The sequence below is a fragment of the Miniopterus natalensis genome, chromosome 15, assembly GCF_054644295.1.
Source record: "Miniopterus natalensis isolate mMinNat1 chromosome 15, mMinNat1.hap1, whole genome shotgun sequence".
NCBI classification, from domain to species: domain Eukaryota; kingdom Metazoa; phylum Chordata; class Mammalia; order Chiroptera; family Miniopteridae; genus Miniopterus; species Miniopterus natalensis.
Genome location: NC_142095.1, coordinates 20,384,556 through 20,412,223, shown reverse-complemented (window position 1 = coordinate 20,412,223; position 27,668 = coordinate 20,384,556). Strand labels below are relative to the sequence as shown.

Below are 27,668 nucleotides of genomic sequence, written 5' to 3'. Positions count from 1 at the left end.
TCACTACAATATTTCATTTTCCCCTTATAAACCTATGAGGGAAAAATAGGGCAGTATTTATTACTCTGATCTTTTAGACTCTAGGTGGGCAAACTAAGACCTGCAGGCCAAGTCCAAGAACAGGGGCACACCCATTCATTCACATATTGTCTATAGCTGCTCTTGCACCACAAGGGCAAAGCTGAGTAGTTGGGAGAGAGTCTACACTGCCCATAAAGCCCTAAATATTTACTATCTTCCCCTTTACACAGTAAGTTTGCCAGTCCCTACTTTTCATGGGAGAAACTGAGGTTCAGACATATTTGGCAACCTGCAAATTAACGTTAGAGGGAAGATTACACCTAAGGTCCCCTGATTCTTATTCTAGCCACCCTTCCATTCTTCTATGTTGCTTCCTCTCACAATGATTTATTATAATCATTTTTAAGGATTAACACAACGAGAGAGGGATGGTTTTGAACCAGAGAGTCAAAATACGGAAAAAGAAGAAGTCCCAACAAACACAATTAGTATATTTGGAATACCCCGGGAATTCCAGCAGTCACCTTGGAAATGTGCTGAAACAAATAATAGAAGGCAAGTATTCAAGGATGTCACTTCGAGGTATGAAAGTCTTACTATTTCATAGTGTTCTTTCATTGTTGCTGTCGAGAAAATGAACATGTAAGGCAGAACAATGAAAAGAATCCTGAAGAATGCATTCAATTTTATCCATTTGATTGCTAAAAGCTTTCATCAAGGCAGTTCCTTGAGCCGCAGGAAAAATGTCCCTAACAGAGGATGGCAGCTCAGAAGGACACACACACACACACAACCCATGATTAAACAAAACAATAAAAAAAATCTGATACAGTTCCAAACTTAACAATGACTTAAAGAGAGCTGTCTTCCTTTTCCTCTCTTCTGCTTAATACAAGTACATGGTAATTTGCTTCTTTTAAATAAAATTGTACAATGTGATGAGTGGCGTAATTTAGCACCCCATGTCAATTATGGATGCTAAAAATTTCAGAATCATAAGATCACCAAAATTAAATCACACACACATACACACACACATACATACATACACAGTGTATGTGTTGGGGGAGAGAGGGAGAGGGAGAGAGAGCATGTGAGCAACTGCAGATGTGTTAGGGACAGCTAGTCTTTTTCGTTTCCCTCCATCTGACGCAGAAGGCTGAGTGGGCATGTCTGCATTTAGCAACTGTGGAGCCCTATTTTCCCAGGGAAAATGGGTGTATGGCTAGGGAGGGCAAAAGAAGATGTAAGAGAGAAGAAAAAGACTGATTTATAAAAGGAAGAGTGTCATGCTCTTAGAAAAGTAATGTGAACACTCCAAGAGGTGAAGAAAGCAAACAAGGGAGGAAGGAAAGGTTTTCAAGCACCCCCAGCACATTCCGAAGTTAGTTCTCCCAGTGCTTAGATTTTTTTCTGAAACAGAAAGCCAAAAGCAAAACTTAGCTCACATTCCCATGAGTGAGCCATTTAAATGCCCATCATTCCATACCATTCATGCTCTGAATTCTTCGATGGCTCCCCGACATCCAGTTTTGGAGTCCAAGCCCCTGAACACAGCATATACAGTGCTCCACAATCCTGTGTCTCCCCTCAAACTCATTTCAGCCACTCTCTACCTCGTCTATTCTGCTCTTGCAATAGCCTTTAAGCAAGCTCCCAGCTGATCCAGCCACATGAGTGATTTCAGCTGACACCATAGGGAGAAGAACTGCCCTGCTGAGCCCAGCCAACCCACAGACTCAAGAAAAATAAAGCACTGTTTGAAGCCACCAACTGCTGGGTAGTGTGTGACACAGCAAAAGATAAATGGCACGATATGTATCTAGTTCTTTCTGGGCAGCGAGTGCCTAACACAGGGCAAGGTGCAGTAGCTATGCTACAGAGAAAGGGAGGAAGGGTGAAAGGGAGACCACTGATACTAAAGGAGGGGTGGCCAGTGAGGAGGGAAACCAAAATGACAGCACTCAAGGCCAATTCTTAGCTTGTCGGTGTGGAAAAAATGTATTAAGAGCAGAATTTAGTCACGAAGTGAGATGCACAAATCAAGGAGGAGGGGCGAGAGTTTCAGGTAGAAGTCACTACTGCAGTCCACTCCTGAGCTAAAGGCCTGGGCAAGGGAGCTGTGGAAGGAACATGGCCGAGGGATGAATGGGAAGATGCTGGAAAGAAGAATCTATTGGATATGACAACATTGAAAATGGCAGGAAGGGGGACAAGAAATGACAGCATCATGATCTTCCAATTTGTGAGGATAAAGAACCAAAAGGTCAGCAATGCCTCACTTATCCAGAGGCCACATGGCTCCCAAACCAAGCCATCCAGGACACAGTTACAGCCCTGCTCAGATGGCTACAGTGAATGACACATCACTCAGAGGAAAAGCACGCTCCTCACAGGTAGGACTGGCCCTTACCTCTGACCTCGCTGCCCATCTTTCCTTCTCTACTTGAACCCAGACACATTTCCTGTGTCCTGTCCCTCAACACGCCAGGCTCATGTGCCCCCATGATGAGCTTCTGTAAGAGAAAGAGGGCAAGGCCTGAACCCCAGGAATGCCTGAACTAAGAGAGGGGCAGAGCAAAGCACACAGATGAGTCACAAAAAGAGATGCAGAGCGTGGTGTCGGGGAAGGGAAGCCAGAGATTCAAAAAGCTCACAGCAGTCATGAACCTGAAAGCTTAGGGAAGTAAAATCGAATAGAATCAAAGTTCTGTTGAAGAAAGAGAGGGAGAGAGGGAGAGATGGAGGAAGGGAGGGAGGCAAGGAGGGAGCTGTTCACAGCAAACAGCCGTGGCAACTAGAGCAGGGAGCGAACCCACAGTGGAAGGCCCCTCAGGCTCCACCAAGCCCGCAGGTCAGCAACACCCGAGGGGCTGGGAGAAGCAGGCTCACTCTTACTAAGCCCAGATTAATTCCTCAGCGAACCTTTCCCATTCATTATGGTCATCTTTTCTCCATAAATCAAGCCCACCAGACTCAAAGACTGGAGCGCTCAGGAAGTGCTTACTCAAAACACCGAAACATCAATATGGAGACTTCAGGCCCCAGAACGATTACGGAGCGAGATCTATTTATATTCCGCGGTTGGCGATGCCTCAGCACACTTTTTGCTTTCTAGAAATCCTGTCGGCTTAATTTATGTGGCTCATACCTCATTCCCTTTCAGGCGACGGGCTTTTCATCTTTTTCTTTTGGAAACTTATCTTCGGGATTTTCCGAATCCTCGCTGTCCCTGACGCCTGATGGACTGTGCTCTGCGCAGCTTCTGGTAGGTCAGCAGGCTCCTGTAGGTGCCCGTCTGCACCCCATGCCGTCGGCTCTGCCCCCACCATGCGATCCAGCCTCACGTCCCAACGGCACTGGCAGAATGCGAGAGGGAGGCATGTCTCTCCCCTTTCCTGGCACTTTCACTACCAAGCCACTAAAAGCCTCTCAGATATGTTTTCATATCTTTACTATCATTAGATTAGATGTTTAATGCGTTAAGTCGGCCCGTGTGGAATGGTGAGGCAGAGAAAAACGTTGAAGCACTGCCTCATGTACGACTCAGCATTTGGAGTTAAAAAAACCCCAAAAAACTACTTAGGAAAAAAAATAAGGCTAAAATCAGATCTCAGATTAAAAGTGATAAAGAAATTGTGACTAGCTGAAGCCAATTCAAGCTGAGCCAATTATCACCAATCGTAAAAGATGACCTATAAGATGCCCCGATGCCCCAGGACAATAGAGCAATTAAATCTTTATAACGGAGACAGAAAATGCCACATAATTAGACACAGTCAGAAAAGGGTAGGGATGCTTCCCCTTCCTGTGGCCGACCCATGAAGGCAGGCGTGCAGCCATTGCTACGCTGGCAAAAGGCCGGCCCGATCTCCCATCACTCAGCCTGCCCGAACCACATCCGACAGCAGGCCTCGAAGGTGGAGTTTCCTCTGGCAACGGGCCACTAACAATCCTTGAGTTCCTTGCCTACTCCAGGTCCAAATAAGTACAAGAATAACAGCATCTCTATGCCCACCGGCACCTGCCTGGTTACACGTGAAGGAAAAAACATCTTGCTGTGTTTAGTGAAGTGGTCAAGGATACAGCTTCTGGAGCTAGACGCCTAGCAGTTTTCTCATCTGTAAAATGGGTATCAGACTACAAAGCTCATTGAATGTTATAGGATTAAAAGAGTATGTCAAGGATTTTGAACAGTGCCTGGCCTGCAGTAAATGCTATATGAGTTGGCTCTTGTCATTCTGCTGTTGTTGTTATTAAATACTCCACAATAGTATCATTATTTCACACTAGCAAGAGTTGCCATCAGCAACCAATTGCAAGGCTGTTACACTTAGCCAGGCAGGACAAACCTGGGGCACTGGTCAGAAAACAAGCCAATGCTAAGAGGCATGCAAGGGCTGATCCTTCAACAGATGCCTGGTGGAGGAGGCAAGGGAACTAGAGATGTGAAGTGTGACTCCAAGCTTTCGTTTCAGGGACCGTGGGAAAACAGGCTCCACTGAGAGAAAGGAGGGAAAGACCAGAGTTCAGGGCAGACAACCGAGTCTGAGGCCCCTCCAAGACTTCCAGAGAGGATGCCCTTGGGCTTGGAAGATGCTTGTTCACCTTGAACATGAAGCTTTTTCTTTTCTCTTCCTCCCACATCAACACTGACTGGACACAGAGCCAAGGCTGATCCCACGGGAAGATGGGACAATGAATCACAGAAAATAACCCCCAAGGACTCTTTCTGTTGACACAGAGACATTTCCTGAAGGTTTACTCTGTACTGGGCACTCCTGATATACTATCTCATCTCACCCTGACAATGACCCCATGTTGCTGTAGGCTCAGGAAGGTTATGAACTTGCTCAAGATCAGTGGGTTAGCAAGAAACAGAGTGAAATTTGAACCTGATCTATCAGACACTAGCAATGCCCTCTCTCCACTGCACACCACAGTGCCTGCCCTCCGGTAATAATCGGTTTAATACAATCAGCAGAGGGCTTCAGGTATGTTTTTAGTGGCATTTAAGAGGAAAAGAAATCTCCCTTAGACAAGCACTAAGCCAATCTACATAGGTAGATGGGAAATACAGAAAATAAGAAAGAGGACCAGGCTACAGGCCAGAAACTTGTATTCGGTCATTATGAACAAGCTCAGAGATGTGATCCCTCAATGCCTTCATTTGTCCACCTTTAAAATAGGGTGTTAATATTTGTCCTTCCAGCTCCATTTCAGTATGGTAGAGGAAGTTCCTATCAGATTGACTCTCTTACAGATGACAATTATAAGCTCTGGACAAAAAATAAAAAATAAAAAACAACAGAAAAACTATCTGAGGGCACTAGAGAGTGAGCCTAGGCAGGTAGATACTGGAGGAGACTCAACACTTCGAAGAAATGTACTACACTAAGTTTTTGTTATTTATGGTCAAGTTCTGGTCTATACCATAGGGGCAGCTAAAACTCAGAAACCCACAGTCTTACTGGCTTGGAGAAACAGAAGACAGAATCCAGGGCTATCTCAGCTGCTGGAATATACAGGGGGAATCCCATAAAGGAGAGAGCCAGAGACAAGAAGCCTCAAAATTTGCGTATAAACTCTGAGTCTCTTGTTGACCACTAAACTGCGCACGCATAAGATACTCTCCAACCAGCCCAGTTAAGGCTAAAAGAACACACAGATTTGAGCCACCACCCAAGAGACAGAATTTGCAGCTGAAGTGTAACTGAGTAAATTGTCTGCTAAAACAAACAAACAAACAAACAAATCAACACTCCTCAGAGGAATATAACAGAATCCAGAGAGTCTCCACAATGTAAGTTACAATGTCCAAGACACCGTCCAAAATTATTCCAAAATGTGATTAAAAATGTGAATCGTTCTTAAGAACAGGAAATCACTGATTACTGATCCCAAGTGACTTAGAAGTTAGAACAAACAGACAAGGATTTTAAAGCAACTATTATAACTACACTCAGTATCTGTCCAACCTACCTCACAGAGTTGTTCAAAGCTAAAGTGTGGTAAGGCAAGCAAAAAGTGTTTTGATAAGTTTCATAGATGCTACACACACCTACAACATAAAAATGCAGGTGGATCCCTAATTTTCATGTCTGTCCCTAGAAACTATACAATAAAACAAACCACTTTAATATGCATGATCTCTCTTCCAGGAACAAGTTATACTCAAGGACTGAATTACTGATCAAAACTCTGTTTTTAAATAAATCACAAAGACAAATAATGTGTTATTATAAATCAAGGCCTATAATGCCTACATACCATCATAAGTTATTTTAAAAAGCAAAACTGGGCCACGCATCATAGCCTATTTTATGCAGAGGGAGAGGACAGTATGCGTAGTGGTTACCATTGTGGGTTTAGAAGTCAGACAGCCTGGGCACAGATCCTGGCCACGCACATAAAAGCTGTGTCTCCCTCCATGAGTTACTTAGCCTCTTTGCACCTCAGTTTCCTACTGGAAGATGTCAATAATGATAGTACCTGCCTTGCAGGATTGGTATGATAATTCACATTCAGAGCCTTATGTAGTGACTAGCCAAGTGCTGAATAACCAAGAGGTGAGAGAGGGGAGGTAACCTGGCCAGCTCTGCCCAGCTAGCCAAAACTGTGAGTAGAACCTAGATCCACTGTAAATCGGTTATTCCAAGTTCCTTCAGAATTATGAATTGCACAAAGCACATAAAAAGCACCACTCTGCCACATCACAAATTTGATCAAAAAATTATATCTAAAAATTAGAATATTTATTTTTAAATACTTGTTTATTCTTCTGAATTTGAAAGGTCTTAAGATGTGGCTTAGAAGAAAACCATCCTTTTTAAAAGGTAATCCTGGGAAATTTACAGGTGTGCCCTTCTCTCCTCAATCGCTTTCATCAGTGCCTACACAGAGCCTCAGAATTCACCTCACACATAATCACCAACAGCATCTGTATATGAGGCTATCACTGCAGGCTTTGGGGTGGGGAGACCGAGCACCTCCTGCTTATGCCTCTTGTATTCACTATTTTTCTTTTCTCTTTCTTCCCATTGTCCTGACAGCTGACACAGCATTAAGAAGTTTAAACTGTAAAAAACAAACAAAACCCCAACTGCCCAAGAGTTTAGGAGGCAGGAAGTTACATTTCTTTGCCTGAAGAGTTTTATAACTGTTTATAAAATTTGGGATTTTGTCTTTAAAAAAACAATACGTGTTGGAACAGGGAGCCACTGAGCAAGGCAACTGTCCTTCCCCCAAATCCCCCTTCCTTCCTGTAACTGAGTCCAGGGCTTGAGAAATGAAAAACAAGAATTCATTAAATACCAAATATATGGAAGCCACAGAGGTCATCTACCCAGGTATACATGGAGCCAGGAGCCTCTGTATCAGTCCTCATTTTGTAAGAAGAAATTAGAACTTTAAAAAGTTCTCAGAACAAGATTCCAATCTAACAACTAAGTCAAAAAGAGGAGGGAGAACTTGGAGACGCCCAAAGAGTTACAGGAACTTCTGACATGTGTATGGCGGGAGGACCGGAACCCGGGAGCATTGATGAGAACTCAGCTGGCATGTTCTGGAATGACAAGGAATGCCTACCTGACTAAGGAGGTTTGGAACCTCAGCAAGGCAGAGACAATTCTGTTGTTTCCAACTCCAGGGAGATGTGATTTCCTGTTTGAAAGAGACAGGCTTTGTCCCAACACATGATGACCTTTACAGGCCCACAGACAGGCCTGCTAATCACACAGGAGGGGACATCTGAAGCTGAAGTGCTGACTACAATGTTAAATGATCAAAAGTTGAGAAATGGGGCCAATGCAGGGCCATGGTGAGACCAGGAGTTGCCAAGAAATCTGGATTCTTCCAAAGGCTGGTGCCACCAGCTTGACTGGCCTTGAAGGAGCTCTTTCTCCACCAATGGCCTGTTTCTTTATCTGCATACTTGGGTGGGGTGACCTCAGAGGCCACTCTCCCTTCTTAATGTTTCTGGGAAATCACTAGGCCATAAATGTCCTCATTGATAACATCCATTTCCCAATGTGCCTGTGTGTGTGTGTGCACGCACACACACACACAAATAATGATTTTAGACACAATTAGCTTGTCTACTCCTTCAGCATAGTGAGTTCAACACTGTTGACCAGAGTAAACCACATCAGCTCCCAAAACTGGGCAAGATGACCCCAGGTCACTGGAGGTGCTGTGAGATGCCAGATTTCCACAACTGGTCATCTTCTTACCATATCTATTGATAAACCCTGAGTTCTCTAGTAAGACTTAGAGTTCCTTATTATCGAATGATTAAATAAGAGACGGTCCACAAGAGCACTCAGCATTCTTATAACTACTCTAATTCATATAAAGCATTCCGATTTTCCCTAAACCAGCCAGCCTGCACCTCAGAGGGGAGAATCTCCTCAGTCTCCCCACTTCTCTCTACCCTGCCCTATCCTTGGGGGTGTCAAGCCCTACACCTACCTCTGGGCTGACCTCACTCTGTGAACCCTGACCTCTCCTAGGCCAAAAGATTCCTGTGGTCCTTGTGGCCTAGGTTGTGCCACATTTCACACTGTTTTATCCTGCAGTTGTCTACCCAAAGTGGCGAACTACTGTCTGCCAGCACCCTACAGGTGGATGGGGCCTTGGACAGGGATTAGGATGAACAGCCTCAATTTGCACATGAGGAAAGAATCATTTAAATCATTCCTGTCTTGGCCCTGGCTGGGTAGCTCAGTTGGTTAGAGCGTCATCCCTATATGCCAAGGTCAGGTTTGATCCCATCAGAGCACATACGAGAATCAACCAATGGATGCATAAACAAGTGGAACAACAAATCTCTCTCTCCCTCCCTCCCTCTCTCTCTCAAATCAATAAATAAAAAGTATAAAAATAATTCCTTGTCTGTGTTCATGGGTTATGCATATATGCATATAAAGTCTTTGGTTAATCTCTCCGCACCCACCCACCACCACCTTCCCTCTGAGATCGGTCAGTCTGTTCCATGCTTCTGTGTCACTGGATCTATTTTGTTCATCAGTTTATTTTGTTCTTTAAATTCCACATATAAGTGAGATCATATGATATTTGTCTTTCTCTGCCTGGCTTATTTCACTTAGCATAATACTCTCCAGGTCCATCCATGCTGTCCCAAAGGGTATGAGATCCTTCTTCTTTATTGCTTCATAGTATTCCATGGACACAAACAATAATGTGGTGAAGGCCTGGGGTAGGGGGTGGGTTCGAAGTAGAAGAGGTCAATGGGGAAAAAAGGGTGACATCTGTAATAATTTCAACAATAAAGATAAATTTTAAAAAAATAACTGCTGTCTTATGTAGTAAATCCTGTCAGGCCCTTGTGTTCACGATTCTTATTTGACTCTCCTTTGTATTTGGTAAAATAAAAATAGCTTCAATTTACTGAGCATTATCTATGAGCCTACCCAATGCTTTATCTGGCTACCTTTAGTTCTAACCGCCCCAGGAAATATATAGACTTTTTACAGATAAGAAACTAAGACTCAGAGGGGCTAAGAAACTCACTCGAGGTCACAGAGCAAATGAGACAGGTCTCCCACCAGGTCTGCAGGCCTCATACCCAGATCTGTGCTCCACCAGAGCCCATGCTTTTAATCACTCTACCAGTGCTACTCCCAGACATACAGGCTGATGGACTGATAAATAGCCACTGATTAATTAGCAGTGCTTGCTGCTGTTATTGGCCCTCCTCCCTTCAAGATAAGCACAAGCTGATCCTGGGGCCATGAGAAAGATGCCAGCACACCCCCAGGAAGCCGGCCAGCCCTGTGGTGATGAGTGATGCTGGGAACAATGAACTGGACATCTATGGGTGTCTGATGGCCACTTTAAAGCACTCAAAGAGAGGTGAAGACAAAAAATAGGCTTCCATCCAATGCAATTTTTAAACCACTGATTCACCATGCAATGCAGTGCTAAAGTCAAAAGAGCCTTAACCACCACTGTGCTTGCAAAATTCTGTACTTTGTCGGGGGAGGGAAAAGCACCGTTTGTTGCTCCAATATTCCCTGTGGAACAAGCTGGGAGACAACATCCTGATAAGTTAGAGAACTAAGGATTTAGTTTCCTGGATCATTTGACCAGGAATGAACCCCAGCAGGGTGAGGTGTTTTCTGAGGGCAAAAGCCAAGTCCCAAGAGTCACAGTATCCATATCTGAACAATGCAGATTCCTCTTCTGCTTTTTCTACCAGCCCCATCTGACTATTCTGTATCCTACAGACTGGACTAGAAATGCAATTTATGTCACCCAGAGAAGGACACTGTGCCAGAAGGACATCATGACTACAAGTCTCCTCTTTTTGATGAAAGAGCTCTTAAGAGCACTGTGTGAAAAACAGCTGCATCTTGTTAAGCAGAAACAATGCTGTTTTGCTATGTCAAGAATGTGCACAAGGATATATGGATGCTGAGAATTTGAAAGTGTGGACTGTGCTGGTCATTTAGTTGTTGTCTCTGAGGTCCACATTCATCCTTCCAGACCCTGATCTGCATTGTGAGCTAGGACACTGCATTCTTCTTTTGCTAGCTGACTTCCTACTAGGCTCTGCCAGTGAGGGCTCTAGGTGGAAATTAGATGGCAGGGGAGGGGTAAGGGACCTCCTTCTCCTGAAGGGCAGCACTTCATCCTAGTGGGAGTAGCTGGTTCCAACTTCCAGCATCTTTCCATACTCCCAGAAGCAGCTGCATGTAGCTCAGTGGTATATGCAGAGAACAGAGCAGTTAATGAGATAGAAATGGTCTCCATCTTCACGGTGCTTAAAATCCAGCAGGGGAGAAGACACTGAAATAATAAGGAACTGTGATCACTGCTGTAAAGATGCACAGGCTCCTCTGAGAGCACATCGCAGAAGGTCTGGGAATGATGTCAATGGAATGGTTACATACTGGGACTTCCAGCTATTGGTACCAACGTATAAAGATAAAGGCACCAAACCACATTCAGAGGACCCACTGTGACTGCGTTATCTGCCTGAAGTTAATATACCTTTAAAGAAGGTTGGCGTGAGCGTGCAAGAATTTTTAAATTATTCTGTTTTATGGAGTTTTTACATTAATCATTCAGTCGTTCAACAAGGGCCCTCAGCACTAAGGCTCCGAGGGCTTAGCAGCGAACAAGGCAAAGTGGAGCTCACGTTATGGTTGGGGGACACCATAAATAATAACAACAAAAATAACATAGCATGATGTCAGGTGATGACAAGTTCCATGAAGAAAGGAAAGCAGGGAGTGGAGGCTGAAGGTGGGTGGGGCAAGGGGAGGGGCGCTTTTAGGCAGGAAGGTAAGAGAAGGCCTCTCTGAGAAGGCAGGACTGGGGCGAGGGGGAAGGAATGAGCCGTGAGAAGGTCTGGGAGCAGAGAGAGAAATGCGCTGCTCATGTGACATCAGAGGAACCTGGAGCACTGCCAATGTGAAAGGCATCTCCCCCTTCTTGGGGGAAAGCTGTCCGCTCGTTTCCAGCAAATCCTCCAACTCAGACATAGCTCAGTGGTTGAGTTCACGTCCCCACTCTGGCGTGGGGTTATTTTTCTTTACTTTCAATTTACATTGCAAGCTGGAGAGAAATGCATTCCATCCCCCTGGGTTTCTCTGTTCCGTACAATTAAGAAAAGCTATTTCTTAGTCATAAGGCGGATGACGACACCAAGATTTCCTATTTTCTCTCTGCAGGGAGGCTGTCATCACTCAATATTAATTGATCCCACTTTTCATCCATAAAGCAGGGGTTGAAACAAATTTTTGGTAACTATTATACTATTACGGTAAATTATTAATGGTGTCTCTGTTAAAGTACACTCGTGTTCACAGGGCATCAGCTGCCTCAACCCTTACGTTGCTTCTTTAATGGGGAAAAATGAGTAAATTATTATATTTCTTCCTGGTCCTGGATAAATTGCCAGCGCCTATCTCGTTTAAGGTTGCCGGAGATTTCCCACCATTTCATCACAACGAGGAACACACAGAAAGGGTGTAATATATCTTGGGTTCCCAGCAGGAGAGCACGTCAATCGAATGCAATTTTATTGTCCTGCTAGAGAGAAGATAAAGTGAAAACAGCAAGAAGGCACAAGAAACTCAAAAACCGGGGAGAGCTAATATCATTTATATATTTTTTCTTTCCCTAGGCAAAACCTTGATGCTTATTTTGATAAATTTAAAAATATATATATGTAAAATAAAATAAAGTAGGGGACTAAATTAGAGGAATCTAGTTTGAGAAAGAAAGGAAGGGGGGAGAGGAAGTAAAAGAAAGAAGAAGAAGAAAAAAATATAGTTGAATCTACAAGTAAACAGCCCACAATGATCTGGGGACACATGGGAAGAGCTGAAGCCCTTACTCCTGACAGGGTGACCTGATGCTGTCATCCAGTGACGAACATTGGTCAAGTTTAAGAGAGGGCTTTGGATGCCCATATCTTCCAACTTCTCTTCAGTTCTTTATTTTGCTAGGGCTTTGTGGAAGGGTAACCACGGGGCATTTGCATTCCATCAATATGTTTAAATGTCACCAGTCTTGACTTTTGCAGCTAGAAGCCAGGCTTGGCAATTTACATCCAGGGTGATGAATAACTGTGGTCGAAGCAGAAGGCTTTTCTTAAACATATAATTTAGTCTTGAGAAGGGAGGCACTCAGCTCAGCAAGGCCTATGCATGAAAGTAGAAATGCTACAGGCGTGGCTTGTGTCATCAAAGAAAAGACAGGGATTTTGTAAAAATGAACAGTGAATATTTGCTTCCACACTAGCAGGTCACTCCAGGGATCACTCTTGTGGATGGCCTGGAAGGGGACCCATGCCCCTGTCCCCAGGTGCTGTGTGCTGGCTGCCCCTTCCTCTGGAAAACTGCCCTCAGCCAAATGGGAGCCACACGGTCTGGGAATTTAAGAGGCTTGAGAGAGTCACAAAAGGTACTAATATGGCCACTTCTTTATACTCACTGTGGTAGAAACTGTGAATTGTGTCCAATAAAACCCACTTCCACCCCCTTCAAGCTAGTCTTCCTGAAATACAGAAGCTGGAAGTCAAAAGCTACATTTCCTGCTTACAGATGAGGAAACTGAGGCACAGAGAGGTTAAATGACTTTCCCCAGGTCACACAGCTAATGAATTTGAAGTCTGGCTTGAGTGTGTGCTCTCAACCACTCCACAATGCTGTCTCTCAGAGAGAAGAAAAACTTTTTTCATAAACCACCATTATTAGTTATCTAGTGATGTTTAACAAATTAGCCCCAAACTCAGCAGCTTTAAACAACAAACATTTATTACCTCACAGTTTCTGTGACTCGGGAATCCGGGTACAACTTAGCTGGGAGACTCTGGCTCAAGGCCTCTCATGAGGTGGCATCAGGGCATCGGCCAGGGCCATAAGGGACCTCAAGGCTCTTACTTCCAAGCTCGTGCACACAGCTGCTGGCAGAGCTCGGGTCCTCCAGGACTGCTGGAAGGGGCCCAGTTCCTCACAGGCTGTTAGCAAAAGGCCTCCCTAAGTTCCTTGCCATGTGGGTCTCTCCATCGGGCCGCTGACAACTGGAAGCTGGCTTCCCTCAGGAGTGAGCAACCGAGAGTCCAAGATGGAAGCCACCGTCTTTAGTAACTTTATCTTGGAAGCAACATCCTATCACTTTTGCTGTATCCCACTCACTAGAAGCAAGTCACTGAGAGCTTGTCTCACATTCAGGGGTGTGCACACCAGGAGGCAGGGATCACTGGGGGCCGTCTTGGAGGGTGCCTCCCGTGCTACTCAGTAACACACAACTAATGAGCAGAAAAGTTGGTTTAAAGTTACTGCCCTGGCAAGTGTGGCTCACTTGGTTGGGTATAGTCCTGTGCACTCGGGTTGCGGGTTCAATTTCCTGGTCAAGACACACGCCTGGGTTTTGGGCTCAATCTCCAGTAGGGGGCGTGCAGGAGGCAGCGATCAATGCTCTGCTCTCACATTGATGTTTCTCTCTCCCTCTCCCTTCCTCTTTGTAAAAATCAATTTTAAAAATCTTAAAAAAAAAAAAAGCTTTTACCTCGGTTAACTTAGCTCCCAACTGCGGGCTCTGTCCAGAATCCCACCAACATTCCTCCCAGTTGGAGAACAAAACCTTTGTTGGTTCACCTCTCTGGCGCCCTGGAGCCTGCCTTAAGCCGCCTCTGATTTCTCATTTCATAGCAAAGAAAGTAAAGGGTATTATGGAGAAAATGTAAGTTTTCTTAAATTTTAGTTACTTTGGTCTAATCTACTTGTACAATGTCCACAATAGGAACCCACTGAGTAAGGATAAGGTTTTTGTTTTAATTTACAGTTTCCAGATTGGCAAGAAATGGTGGTGAGAAAAGGAGCAGTTGGGCCACCAGTTTGGGGGATAAAGCAAGGAAATCGAGAAAACCCTGAACACCCTTCTCCCCATGCCTAGCCATGTTTCTGGCATTATCTTGGACCAGGCTGTTAGAAACAGCAGCAGTAACTTTTCTTTCACAAGCTTCATCTCACCCTAGCCAAACAGCCCATTTCTCACCAAGAATGCCATCATAGACCAAAAGCCTAAAGCACATGCCCAGGGCATCCTGGATGTACCTATTAAGTCCCCAAGAGCTCAGCCTGTGGGCTTGAGCAGCCCAGATGAGTCCCTCACCCTCAGGAAACCGGTGTGATTGAGTCACTAACCCAGGGGTTTTCCTAGCTGTGGTGTGGTGGGCCCAGAGGTCAGATTGCGTCTAGGATTTCCAGGGCCTTCCTCTGCCCACCAGATAGCATACATATCTCCAGCCATGCAAAGCCTGCAGTCAAAGATAAATCACAGTAAGTAGAGACAGATGCTTTTCCAAGATAAAACGCAGACTCTATTAAGGCTGTGTCCACACTGGACTGGCTTCCAGATACATGAAAAGAGACATGGAGCTAAAATGTTAATAACATAGAACTGGGTGGGATGATTTAGACACCGGCTGCTACACTGAGAGACCTCGCCTTCTTGTCTACCTTTGCATGCTCAGCCTAAAGCCTGAAAAGCAGTAGGTATTCAATAAATAGCCAATGAATTAATTTTGCTGAATATCCTGTCAGACAAGACTGCTTTCTCCATTAAGGAAATCCACCCCACCAAGTATGCCAGCTCCCGTAGGAATATATTACCAGTCTTGCATCAAAAGCAACATTCATTCCATATGGTGCCATATTGTGCTCATGCTTACCAAGCAACTCTGAATTTACACCTGGGATGCCCAGCTGAAATCATCCCCTTCCACTTTTCAGAGGGCCCCATAAGGCTGTCAAACTAATGTACCCTCCTCCTAGTAAGTCTCATGTATGCACCTGTAAAGCATGTTTATGCAAGAGAATGGGGGAAAAAAATCCCACCTGCTGATAAGTGTAGCAAGTACTCATCAGCTACATAATTTTCATTTATCAGGAGATCTGACCTGTAAACAAAGAATAGCTGAAGGTATGTCTGAAACACAGAACCAAGGAACTGGCCTGCTAGGCTTAATGACAGTGACATGCAACTTGAAGCAACCACCTTTTCACACCAGAATGACTTTGGAAAATATTTCATAGGGAAAATTCAACAGGCTTCCTTTCTGCTGAAGCATCGGTGGAATTTGGCCGAAATATTGGATAAAGTGTCTTCATAAAGATTCTTTGATGTAGTGTCACTAATAATAATTAGTAGAGTGCATAGAACATTAACTTGTTTTCTGTTCTGTTTTAACCAAGTTAAAGAAAAATTATGACCACTTCACCACAGCACTGCTCTTATGAGTCCCTGCAGAAAAATAACTTGGTTTTGCTTTGACAGATAACAGTCATCACCAAGGAATTTCATTTTACTGAAGGCAGCCTTAAGTCTCTGAAATTTACTGCTTTTACACACACACACATCCCAGGGCCCATTGTCATACAAGACTGAATGTTGTTTCTTAGTCTGGATAGGGGGTAGTTGAAAAAGGAGCAAGATGAGTTTTTATATTAAGAAAGGAATGCAAAGAATGCCTGCCTTCCTCTTAAATCGAATCTTATTACCTCCATTAGTGAATATTTAACAATAACATTAATACCAACAGCAGACTTGGTTGCATTATCAAAAGCAACAACAATATACAAGAGGTATAGAGGAGCTTTGCTCAGAAAAGCTTAAAGCCATTTCACACATATTATCTCATTTATCTTTAAAAATCCCCGCCAACTCTGCAAAAGTGTATTTATCTACAGTAAGACATGTTTTATGGGAACCGATTTCCTTACCACTCTGCATCTTCTGTTTAAAAACAGGGTCTGTTTTTAGCACATCTCCCTACCAGAACCCCAACTCGTAACTCATGCCATGGACTTCCTTTCATGAGTCTTTAAAACAACAACAGAAAAAGCAACCAACTCTTAGCAGTTACAGAAACTGAAAACAAAAGTGAAACACGAGTAGGAAATTAAATAAATTCACAGTGCCCAACAATCACTGTTGCCCAAACTGAAATTAAATAAATACACACACACATTCTATATGAAAACTCTACAATACAATTTATTAATGAACAGTGAAAGGAAACAGAAGCTGAAAGTGGTTCAGGAGAAACTATTTAATCTAATAGTCTGGAAATTATATTGGAAGAACAGATGGTTTCACAGAAGTCGATGCTACCTAGAGAAGCAAGGAATGATTTTCTAGGAAAGAAAAATGTTTTCATACCCTACAGCACACACTATTTTCAGCAAAGGAGGAGCCTATATTCAGCACAGGATAAAATCTGAGCTTGGCGCAGAGACAAAACTGGGACTAAGTGGCAGCCATCCACACGTACCCAAGTTCAGGCTGGGTCTTCCAAATCTGAGCTAGAGGTCAAACAGCCCTATTTAAAAAACAGCAACAAATGGAAGCCAACACTGTACTCTACTGGGTCTTTAGCCAACATTCATGACCTTGGCAAGTAAGGAAAGTGGCTCCCAACAGGTGATAGGCAGCCTGATCTTAATGTAGCTTCCAACCTGCAGACCCTGAGGGGCCCGGGCAGGAGCGGGATGCGCAGGCTGCGTGGAGATGGGAGATCCAAGCTCAAGCTGTGGCGCTGCAAGTCGGGCTCACCCTGTGGCTGCTCCCCATCTATACAACAAGACTGAAAAATCACCTGTGGAGTTGTAAGGATCACTTGAGCTAAAGTACATGAAGCTGCTTGGCAACCTCACAGCATAACACTCAGTTGCTACTTTCACGTCCACCACCTATGATTCACCAAACATACGGGTAAGTGTTCCCAAGAGCAGGGCTCTATCAAAAGGAAGGCAATCCAAGTTGGGGTCTTTGAATGACAACTCAGAGCCTACCAAACCTCAAGGCTGCACCTGAGAGACCTGTGCCTTAGTCCCCACTACGTAAGAGCAAAGGATTTGAAGGCAAGTCTCGGTTCTGATTCTAACCCCATTACATATTTGCTGCGTGACAGTGGGCACGCTGGGTAACCTCTCTGAGCCTCGTTTCCTCACCTGTAAAGGGTTAACTTCCACTAAGCAGGGTATGTGGCTCATTAGCTGTAATTACTGTTGTTACTGTTACAATATTAAGATTATCATTATCATTCAAGTCATTCTCTCATCACACCTCGTCTTCTGCAGGGATTCTCAGCAAAGCCAAGAGAGAGCCAAGGAGCAGAACAGCCTTTCTGCCACTGAGATTATGGGCTGCAGCTGGAGGACTCTCCCTCGGGGATGAGCTTAAAGTCACCCCCCTAACTCAGACCTGGGGGGACCTCCTGCCTTTTGCTACATGATGGGTTGCTTTGGGTCTTCTTTTTATCCATCCATCTCCCCTCCTCCAGGGTTCCTCACATTTTGCTTTAAGATTGGTTTGTTTGTTTGTTTGTTTGTTTGTCCTGAAAAGAAATGCCATCAACATCAGTGACTTTATGTTCAATTCTGATAAAGAGCTGCAAATATTATACATGAATTTGTTATGTTCTGAAGCTGCAGGTATGATATTTAGAGAGAGATAATAAACACCTCATTAAAGATGGCAAAACAAACACTTCAGGGCACTCGAGGCTCTATCTCAAGGAATCCCATGGTGAAACCCACTTTAAACCAAGAATCCTCCTGTAATGCAAATAACCACCCCATCCCCCGGTTCTTTTCCATAGCTTCCTATGTGGGGCTTCCCTGTAAAGGGGAACCCACACCCAAGGCACCTGGGGCCAGGTGTCACTCCTAGGCAACTCCCTGATACATCACTGACTCAAGCTCAGCCCACTAACGCTTGTTCTAGGTTGCCAACTTATGTCATTTATATGCAGCAGCAAGGCAAAGGAGTAGAAAAGGGGTGCAAATAACAGAGGGCGTGGAGACCTAATTAAGGCAAAGTCTTCCAAAAAGGAGCCAAGGAGGAGGCAGGATCACATGACTACCAGGGCCAACCACAACCAGCAGACCTGCTTCTAAGGTGGAGTGGTTAGAGATCAGTGTGATGAGCCAAGTAACTGAAAATGAAGGTCCAGGCCCTGGCTGGGTAGGTCGGTTGGTCAGAACATCATCTCAGTACACCAAGGTTGCAGGTTTGATGCCTGGTCAGGGCATATACTTGAATCAACCAATAAATACATGAATAAGTGGGACAACAAATCAATCTATTCTCTCTCTCTCCCTCAATCTCTCTCTCTAAAAAGAAAAAAGAAAGAAAATGAAGGTCTATGTAGATGTTGGGGGTGTATGCCCTGCCAAGTATGTGCTGGCCAGAGGCATAGTTCTGACTGCTCCCAGAGCTCAGCTATGCCCTCCTACCCTGGCTAAGTGGGACGGGCACAGATATTCACTAACCGAGGCCCTAGCCAAGAAGAGTAACCAGCTGGTGTACCCTGGCCCTTCACAAATGCATGCTCACTTGTTCTTAGCCCCGCTGAACACTGGCATCACCTGTAGTTTCAAAAATATTGATGTCTGGGTCCTTTCCTCAAGACTGACTTAACTGGTCTGGGGTGCAGCCTGGGCATGGAAATTGTCAAAGCAAAGTTGGAGAATCATTGAGTCAACCGCATTTTTTTTTTAGGAGTATGGCCTGTCTTTCCAAATACATCGCAAGCTACTTCAAGGCAGTAAGTTATGAGTTGGTCATAATACACAATTAGGTGTGAAAGTATTTATTGAATTTATTTTATACTTGAAAAGTCACACCAGTATCATTTTATTTTTCTCCTATCTCCACTCAGATGCAAGAAGTTTGCACTCTACCTGGTCCTTGAAGGTTCTCAAAATGTGATTCCCCAGATCAGCAGTATCAGCATCACCTGGGAACTTGTTACAAATACAGATTCTCAGGCCTCACCCTGGACCTAATGAATCTGCAATTCTGGGGCTGGGGCTGGGATTCTGGGGTTTAAAGAGCCCTCCAGGTGATTCTGAATTACCCTCAAGTTGGAGAACCACTCCTTTAAAGAAATGATTAATTCTAAAGGTTTGTAGTGTTTTTCTGGAGGCTACCATTATTTTGGATGCTGTCTTGAAACTTGCTCAGCCCCTCCCTTCAAAACCCATGAAATCACACAGTGCCAGGATTTTTAACTGGCCATTAGGCACCCATAGTCTTAACCCCAAAACACTTTAGTCTGCTAATTTCTAGACCTTAATGTAAGTTGTGATCCTTCTTTTTAGATTTAGTCTTTTTCCCAATTATAAGGAGAGATTAAAAGGACAACATACATAGACAATGACTATCACCTGCTTCAGCAGTTGTGTCTAGGACTACAGTTACCCAAACTGGAAGTTCAATAATAACTGGACCCTTAAATGATTCGTTGCAGAATGTGCATGTTTTTCATAATGAATGTCATCCTCTGTTATCATCATGACCACCCCAAGTTGATACACAGACCTTAAGGTTAAAATACTGGCAGCCAAAATCTAAGTATGAGTCTGGTCAGCGCAATGCCAAAGAAAAAATCCCAAAGGTCGGTTCTTAAAGACCTCTTAGACAGGAAAACCACAAAGATGGGAATTTTAAAAATGTGGCAAGGAGAACTGATCTTAGAAATTGTAATGTGTGTCATGGGAATGTTTTACAAGCAAGAATTTAAGAGGAGGAACAAAAGATCTGCTTGAAGAGTCGTGCAATAAAGCATGAGTTCCTTTTCAGCCTTTTCATGGTGAACGCACCACAGTGTGCAGGAGATTCAGGGACCAAGAGAGGCAAAAGTGAAGGCTCCACTGTTCACCAAGATGATAGGATGTGCTACCAACATCCAACCTCTTGGTGGCCCACGACAAGTTACTTTTATAACCTCTCCAAACTCAAAAATCTCAATTTATATATCCACGGAGGTGACTCCACTCACCTCATATGATTGTTGTTAGCTGGTTTAAAACTGATTAATACAACACTGGGTGCTGAATAAACAGCCCTAATGATTACATGTAATAAATGAACTACTACCTCTCATGTATTGTTGGAAATGGAGAATGGTGCAACTACTTCGGAAAACAGCTGCGCCATTTCTTACAAAGGTAAACATACATTTACCAAGCAACCCGGCAATTCCACTCCTGCATATTTACCCAATAGAAACGAAAACCTACGTCCACACGAGACTGTCTCACAAACATTCATAGCAGTTTGTTTGATTATAGCCCCAAACTGGAAACAGCCTAAACGTTCAACAAGAGAATGACTGAACAAACTGTGGCATATCCAAACAAGGGAATATTCCTCAGAAACAAAAAGGAATGGGCTCTAGAGACACGCAACAGCATGGATGAATCACAAAAACATCATGCTGAGTTAAGTGTGACACGAAAGAACCTATGCTGTGTGTTCCATTCCTGTGTTATTGCAAAAGCAGCAAAAGGAGTCGACAATGACTGGAAGCAGATCAGCGGCTGTCTGGGGCAAGGGCTGGAGGAGGCAGGAGGGAATATATGGGGGTGATGGAAAAGTTCTGTATCTTGAGTGTGGTGGCAGAGAGATTTATCAAAACTCATAAAACCATACATTTAACATGGGTGTATTTTATTGTATATAAAGTATACCTCAATACAATTCTTTAACTAAATACACTGAGGCGCCAGCCAGTAGGCCTGACAGGCTGGCGCTGAGCTTTCTTTCGTGTGCAGTACAAAAAATCCTGGGTGAAGAGAGTTCAAATACTGATCCACTTACTACTTAGTACCTGTCCAGGTAATTTCTTCATCCAAAAAAAGAGAGAAATGTGATACCTTCCCTCCGGTTCTCAATGCTACCTGGATGATGGAGTGACAGTGTTATTTGAAAATGCTCTAAAGCACAATCAGAGTATCCAGTTGTGTGGCCCTCGTGCCAGCCAACCAGGCGCCCAGCAAGCCCACATCCTCTCTAGGAGCAGCTCTCCCTCACCTGCCAATCAGACCCTGGGCCCACCTCCTAATCTGTCTTGACCCCGCCCACTTCTCTGGTCCCAGCTGCAGCTCCCTCAGCTGAGCCTACCTTCACCTCTTGCCTGATTGCAACGGCTTCCAGATGGTCTCCTTTCCCCCAGTTTTACCCCTTCCATCTTCTTCATTCTAAACCCAGAGCTGGCTTTCCAGAATAAGATTTTGATCATGTCACCTCTCCCCTCCTTAAAATCCTCCGTGCTCTTAAGAGAACCTAGACTCCTCAGTCCAAGACCTACGACCTTCAGTCATCTGGTCCCCACTTACTTCTCCCAAAGGCCACACCCCAACCAACCAGCTTCCCATATACACAGTGTTGTCTCTGGGTTCTGGTCGCACCCCTAGGTCGTCCCTTTCACCTGCAAACATCATCACCTTCCGCCCTCATCCTTCTGCCGGTCTAATTCTAAATCCACCTGCAGATTTCAAGCTTTCCACCATCACTTTTGCAGTGAGTGCTAAAATTGTCTGGTTCTTCATTTGTAAGAGATTTTGAACCAACTGAAACAAGGGGACTAGACCACTGAATTGTGTCCCTTCAAAATTAAAATGCGAAAGCCTTAATCCCCAATGTAACTGTATTTGTAATAAGGAAGCAATTTAAGTTAAAGCAGGTAATAAGGGGGAGGGACTCCAATGCAGTAGGTTAATGTTCTTATAAGAAGAGACATTAGAGGGCTCGTGCTCAGTCTCTCTCAGCCATGTGAGGACACAGCAAGAAGGTGGCCTTCTGTAAGCCAGGAGGAGATCTCTTACCAGAACCCAGCCATGCTGGCCCCTGATCTCAGACTTACAGCCTCCAGAACTGTGAGAAAGTAAATGTCTGTGGTTTAAACTATCCAGTCTGGAGTATTTTGTTATGGCAGCTGAGCTAAGACAACGAGATAAATCTCTTGGCTGGTTCACCCATATGTCCTTAGGACACATCCTGGCCCCAGATTGGCATTCAATAAATATTTGTAGAACCAAAGGACTGTCATCTATGGTCCTTAGAGAACCCAAAGGTAAACGTTCATAATAAAAATTGTGCATTTATCTGAATTAGAGATGCAGAGTCAGACCTGGAACTGAGTTACCCTCCCTTGAAAACAGGTCAGGGCAGCCCAACAGAACTTACTGTGCTGATGGAGGTGTTCTCTGTCTGCACTGGCCAATCAGCAGCCCCAGCCACGTGTGCTGCTGAGACCTGAAGTGGAGCTAGTGGGACAGAGGAACTGAATTTTCAAATTTTATTTCATTTTAATTAATTACTACATTTAAACAACCATATGGCTGGTGGCTGCTATACTGGACAGTGCAGGACTAGAACGTTCAAGCAAGGATCAAGCTCTGGGAACTAGCTTCATTATACAGATCACTCACTGTGCCAACTGTCCCCGGCACCAAACACATAAAACATAGTCGATTCTCATGGAGCTGACACAGGTAGCTTTCAAGTGGCATGAGAGTAGCCTGGCACAGAGAAGCTGGCAAAATGCACACATAAAAGAGATAACAAGGCACCGTTTTGCAGAAACCGTAATGCTTTATGGGCCTCCATCTGGGAAGAAACCTATCAAAGGGCAGGTTCATCCCTCGGTGACCAGAGTTAATTGAAAATGTAAGACCCGAGCAATCCACCCAGAATTGAGATTTTTGGCAGCTTATGTGCTTCACTGTGAGATTCCTGCTGCTTTTCGCCTCTGCCAGCCCTACAAGTGAAGTTGCAGGTGGCAATGTCATCCACACAGCACCAAGCTCTAAGCGAAACAGTGTCAACTCTGATCTTGATTTTTTAAAAAGTGCACCTGGTCCCCTTCTGTCTAAGCCACCAGATGGAACTGGGCCAAAACGTTTTCCTCAACTTATCATTTATTAAATGTTGGATGAGCATCTTCTCTATGAAAAATAAGCATTTCAAGCACTACTAAAAATCTTCTATGGCCAAAACCATATGGAAGAGGAATACTCTTATGTCCCTCTCCATGATAACATAAGTTTCCTAACAAGAATGTCCTGATTGGTGTTAATGTCTATTTGTCTAGCACCTTGCAGTTTGTAAGGCCCAAGAGCTTTGATGCTGGAGAGATCTAGGTTCGAATTCTGCCCCAGTCACTTCCTAGCGCTGCATCTTTAGAAAAGTTACTTAACTTCCCTGAGTGTTTCCTCATCGGCAAAAAAGGCATGAGTGTACCCATATACCTCACTGCGTCACTGCAAGGATAAGATGACATAAGAAGCCACACAAAGACAAATCTTCACAGCAATTTAATTTGTAATTACCCAAAACTGGAAAAGACCCCAAATGTCCATCAATAGGTGAATAGAAAAACCAAACTGTGGTACATCCATACACGAGAATACTACTCAGTGATAAAACAGGAGTGAACTGCTGACACTCCAAACACCACCAATGAATCTCAAAATAAGCCAGCTGAATGGAAGAAGCCAGACCAGGCTATTTAGAGAAAGTTGTATAAAATACAATCAGTGACAGAAGGAGCAAAGGAGAGCAGATGATTGGCTGTCTAGGGAAAGGGGTTGGAAAAGGGAGGGATTACAGAGGAGCATGAGGAAGCCTTTGGGGTGATGGAAAGGTTCTGCCTCTTGACAAGATGATGGTTCTGTAGGCTTAAGACTACATGCAGTGTCATGGGCTTAAATTATACTTCAACAAAGTTGAAAAGTTAGGGGGAAAAATCAGATCAGGAATATAATGCCCCATCACAGGCCTTGGCACATAGTAGGCTCTCGACAAATGTTGGCTCCATTCTGGAGCAATTACAAATAATCCCATTAGAGCTTCTGGAAAATAACTTGAGAGGCTGCCAGAGAAACAAGTCAGCACATGTAGCATTTACTCTGAAGGTTTATTAGAATTTAACTACTCAAGACACGCTATGCTCAGCTAGGAGGCGTGAACGAGAATGTCATCAAAAGATGAGCCAGGCTTGGTCTTTGTTCTCAAGGAAACACAAATGAGTGTAATCTGTGATGTAATAAAGTGTCATAGGATGACATTGACAAATGCATACAGAAAAAAGGAATTCTGACGGGATTGATGTCAAGAAGAAACAATTCCAGGTGGGTGGGACTCTGGTAAGCAGGGGGGGGTGCGGCAGGCCCTGTGCTCCTCGGGAAGCTGGGACGGACATGAGGGTCCTGGGCAAGGGCAGGGTGAGGGGAGCAGGCAAGGCCAAGGGCCACAGCACATGTCCTCCCGGAGACAAGTTGGGGGAGGGTCCACAAAAGGCCAGACCAAGCTGAGAAAAGCCCTGAGCACCAGCAGGGAGCTCCATTTCATTCATCCAGGGGAACCAGCCACAGGGTTCAGCATGATCAGATTTGTGTTTTACACAAACAGGTCCTATCTGAAGGGCAATTTGGTAATTTGTCAAGAGTTCTGACATTCGTATCTTTCAATTCAGTAATTCCTGAGGAAATAATCAGAAATGTGCACAAAGATTTATGTCCAGCACGGCTTATCACGACATTATTTATAATAGCACAAAGCCCCAAAATAACTTAAATGTCCAATAAAAGGGGACTGCTAAATAAATTATGGTATGCTGAGCAATTAAATCATGTACAGCCATTAAATCATATTTGTGGAAGATATGGAACAACAGGGGGCATGCCTCACTATACACCGTTAAGTTGCAAAAAAGCAGGATACAAAAATATACATTGAGTATTCAACAAATATTTATTAATGTCTACTATGTGCCAGGCGCTGTTTTAAGTACTAAGATCCTGCCAAGGATAAAACAGACACAATCAGTGTTCCACCTACCAATGAAGGAAAGTAGACAACAAATGAGCAAAACATACAGCACGTAAGAGGGTAAGAAGTGCTACGGGGAAAATCAAGAGGGGAAAGGGATGGGGGGTTGGAGGTAGGTAGAAATTTAAACAGGTGGTCAGGGAAAGTTCCACAGAGAAGGGGGTTAAGAGTTTGAGCGAAGGGTATATCTGGGAGGACCCCTAGGCAGAGGAAACGGGCACTGTGCAAGCCCTGAGGAGGCCTGCGGGTTTCGAGAAACAGCAAGGCTGCAGTGGCAGAACGTGCAGGACAAACGGCAGGACAGTGAGCACAGAGGGAAGTCGGCGTCACTCGGGGTGAGGGGACCCATGGCAGGACTTTGAGCAGAAGGGTGATGTAAACTGTAGGGGGACAAGGGCAGAAGCAGGGAGACCAGTTGGGATTTTTTGAATGTTTTCCTAACATCTTATAATGGGTATATGTTCATTTTATAATCAGAAGAAAAGGTAATTCAAAGAAAACACAATGCAGAAAACAGTGTGGGTGCTATGACTGGAGCACGAGGAGCAGAGAGACAGAAAGGAGGTTAGAGAAGCAAATTAGATGGTGGTGGTGAAGCAGTGGGGAGACGCAGGGGTCAGCAAAAATGACTCTTCTTAATAACAGAAGAAATACATGGCAATGCAAAAAATACGGGCAAAAGAAAAAAAGAATTGGGCCATAATAGCAGCACCCTGACAATCGATTTTTAACATTTGGTATATTTCCTTCCAATCTTTCTTCCTACACATGCTTTTGTTTTTTCCTTAATCACTCTACAATGCCTAGAATGTTGTGGGCACTCAAATACTCGCTGAACAAATAATGGTTGACTGGACGTTCCAAATAATTTTGTTTTAGATTTGTTCATGTTACATTAGCTCTATTATAGGCGTTTTCAGGAGTAGTTTTAATAGGGTTTAATGGCAATTGTGGGTGAGGAGAAGGCATGGTGAAAGAGCACTAAGGTGTGAAGTCTGGCTATTTAAGAGGGTGGTGGTGACATTACTCATCAAGGGCACCAGCAGAAAGCAACCTAATGAGGAAGCTGCTGGGTTCAGTTGGGGGGGGCTTGGAGGAGTACACAGAAGAACCCCCCAGGGACGCCCAGCTGTCTATCTCTCTTAGGGTTCAGGAAGCAGGGGGAGCCTCAGCATGGAGGTGGTCAAAACAGAAGTAGCCCAGGAGGGGGAAGAGTAGGACTAGTAGCCCTACTGTGCACCAGACATTGTGCTAAGAGCTTCAGGTATCTTCCCTCTTCTAATTGCAGCTGCCCTGAGGTGGATTTGCATGTGCTCATTTGATAGCTGAGGACCCTGCAGGCCTAGCGATCTGCCCAGCAACTCCACAGCATAGTCAGGACTGACACCCACCGCCATGAGGCCTTGTCCCACTAGTTCTCTTTTCTGTTACTAGAAGCTTAAAATATACTCAGAACCCAGGGAGGAAGTGTCATGAGATGCTCTAGTTTTGTAGCACCTGGTTTCTGCACATGACTTCCAGGGACCGCTGGCGCCCCACCCCAAAAGGAAGAATGCTCCCTTCCTCTCCCAAAAACATACTGTACACGATTTCCAAATTGCAATTTTAACGTGTTGAGTTTGTTTGTTTTTTCATGTGTACGAGCCGTCTCCGCCTCCAGGTAAGAAACTCCAGGACACCCTTTCCCTGGAGCACCAGCCCAACACTCTGCAAAGTCTGTGCTCAGCAAATGCTCTGAGAGGAAACCACTGACCATCGCTTCCTGTCACACCAGTGCCCTGGGACTCTGGTGGGGGTAGGTCGCCCAGATACCCTCGAGCACAGGAGAGGCAAAGCCAAGCCCAGGTCAACAAGCACTCTTGGAAGGTGGCAGAACAGTGAGCAGGTGAATTTGGTGGGATGGGCAGATCAGTAGGAGGAGATAAGGCAAGTTTTCCTTTCCCCACAGCCTGGCATCAAACAGGGTCTGCAAACAGGCTGGCCCCTGAGCCAAACTCAGCCCACTCACGGGTACTAGTTGGCTCACTTATGGTTTTAATTTGTTATCATTTTAATTTGTTGCCATATTTTAAAATGTGAAAGGGTTTCACATAAATATGGATTTCTGTAAGCAGTCCCGTGGACAGAGGCACCCTTTTGAGTCCCACAGCCCTCCACCCTGCCCACCTCCCCAGTATGTCCTTGTCACCCCTCCCACCCGCCCCACACCGACGGGGCGGCCTCAGCTGAAGACCCTGCCCAGGCGGGGCCTCGGTGCGAGGCCGGGTCTGCGCTCATGCGTCCCCAGGACCCGGGCGCCTGCACTCACCTGCGCTCAGGGTAGTGAACTCCAGGAAGCGGTATTCATAGGACACGTCTATCTTGGTTTCCACCTGAGGCCTCTTCAAAGTGGAATAGATATTTCCAGGCCGTTTGTCATCGCGTTTCTCTAACTTGTTTAATCCACAGCCCATCTCAGCAGCTGCCAGCAAAATGGAAGAAAAGGAGTGGGG

General features: G+C 44.6%; 1 protein-coding gene across 1 annotated transcript in view; it reads right to left on the bottom strand.

The window, feature by feature from the left end:
• The window catches only part of RFTN1 (raftlin, lipid raft linker 1), a 167,549-nt gene that overhangs the window by 125,216 nt on the left and 14,665 nt on the right, over positions 1–27,668 (bottom strand). The window contains exon 2 of the mRNA XM_016209276.2: positions 27,485–27,637. Coding sequence (XP_016064762.2) covers positions 27,485–27,629 — 145 coding nt within the window. The 5' untranslated portion in view covers positions 27,630–27,637. The remainder of the gene's footprint in view (positions 1–27,484; positions 27,638–27,668) is intronic.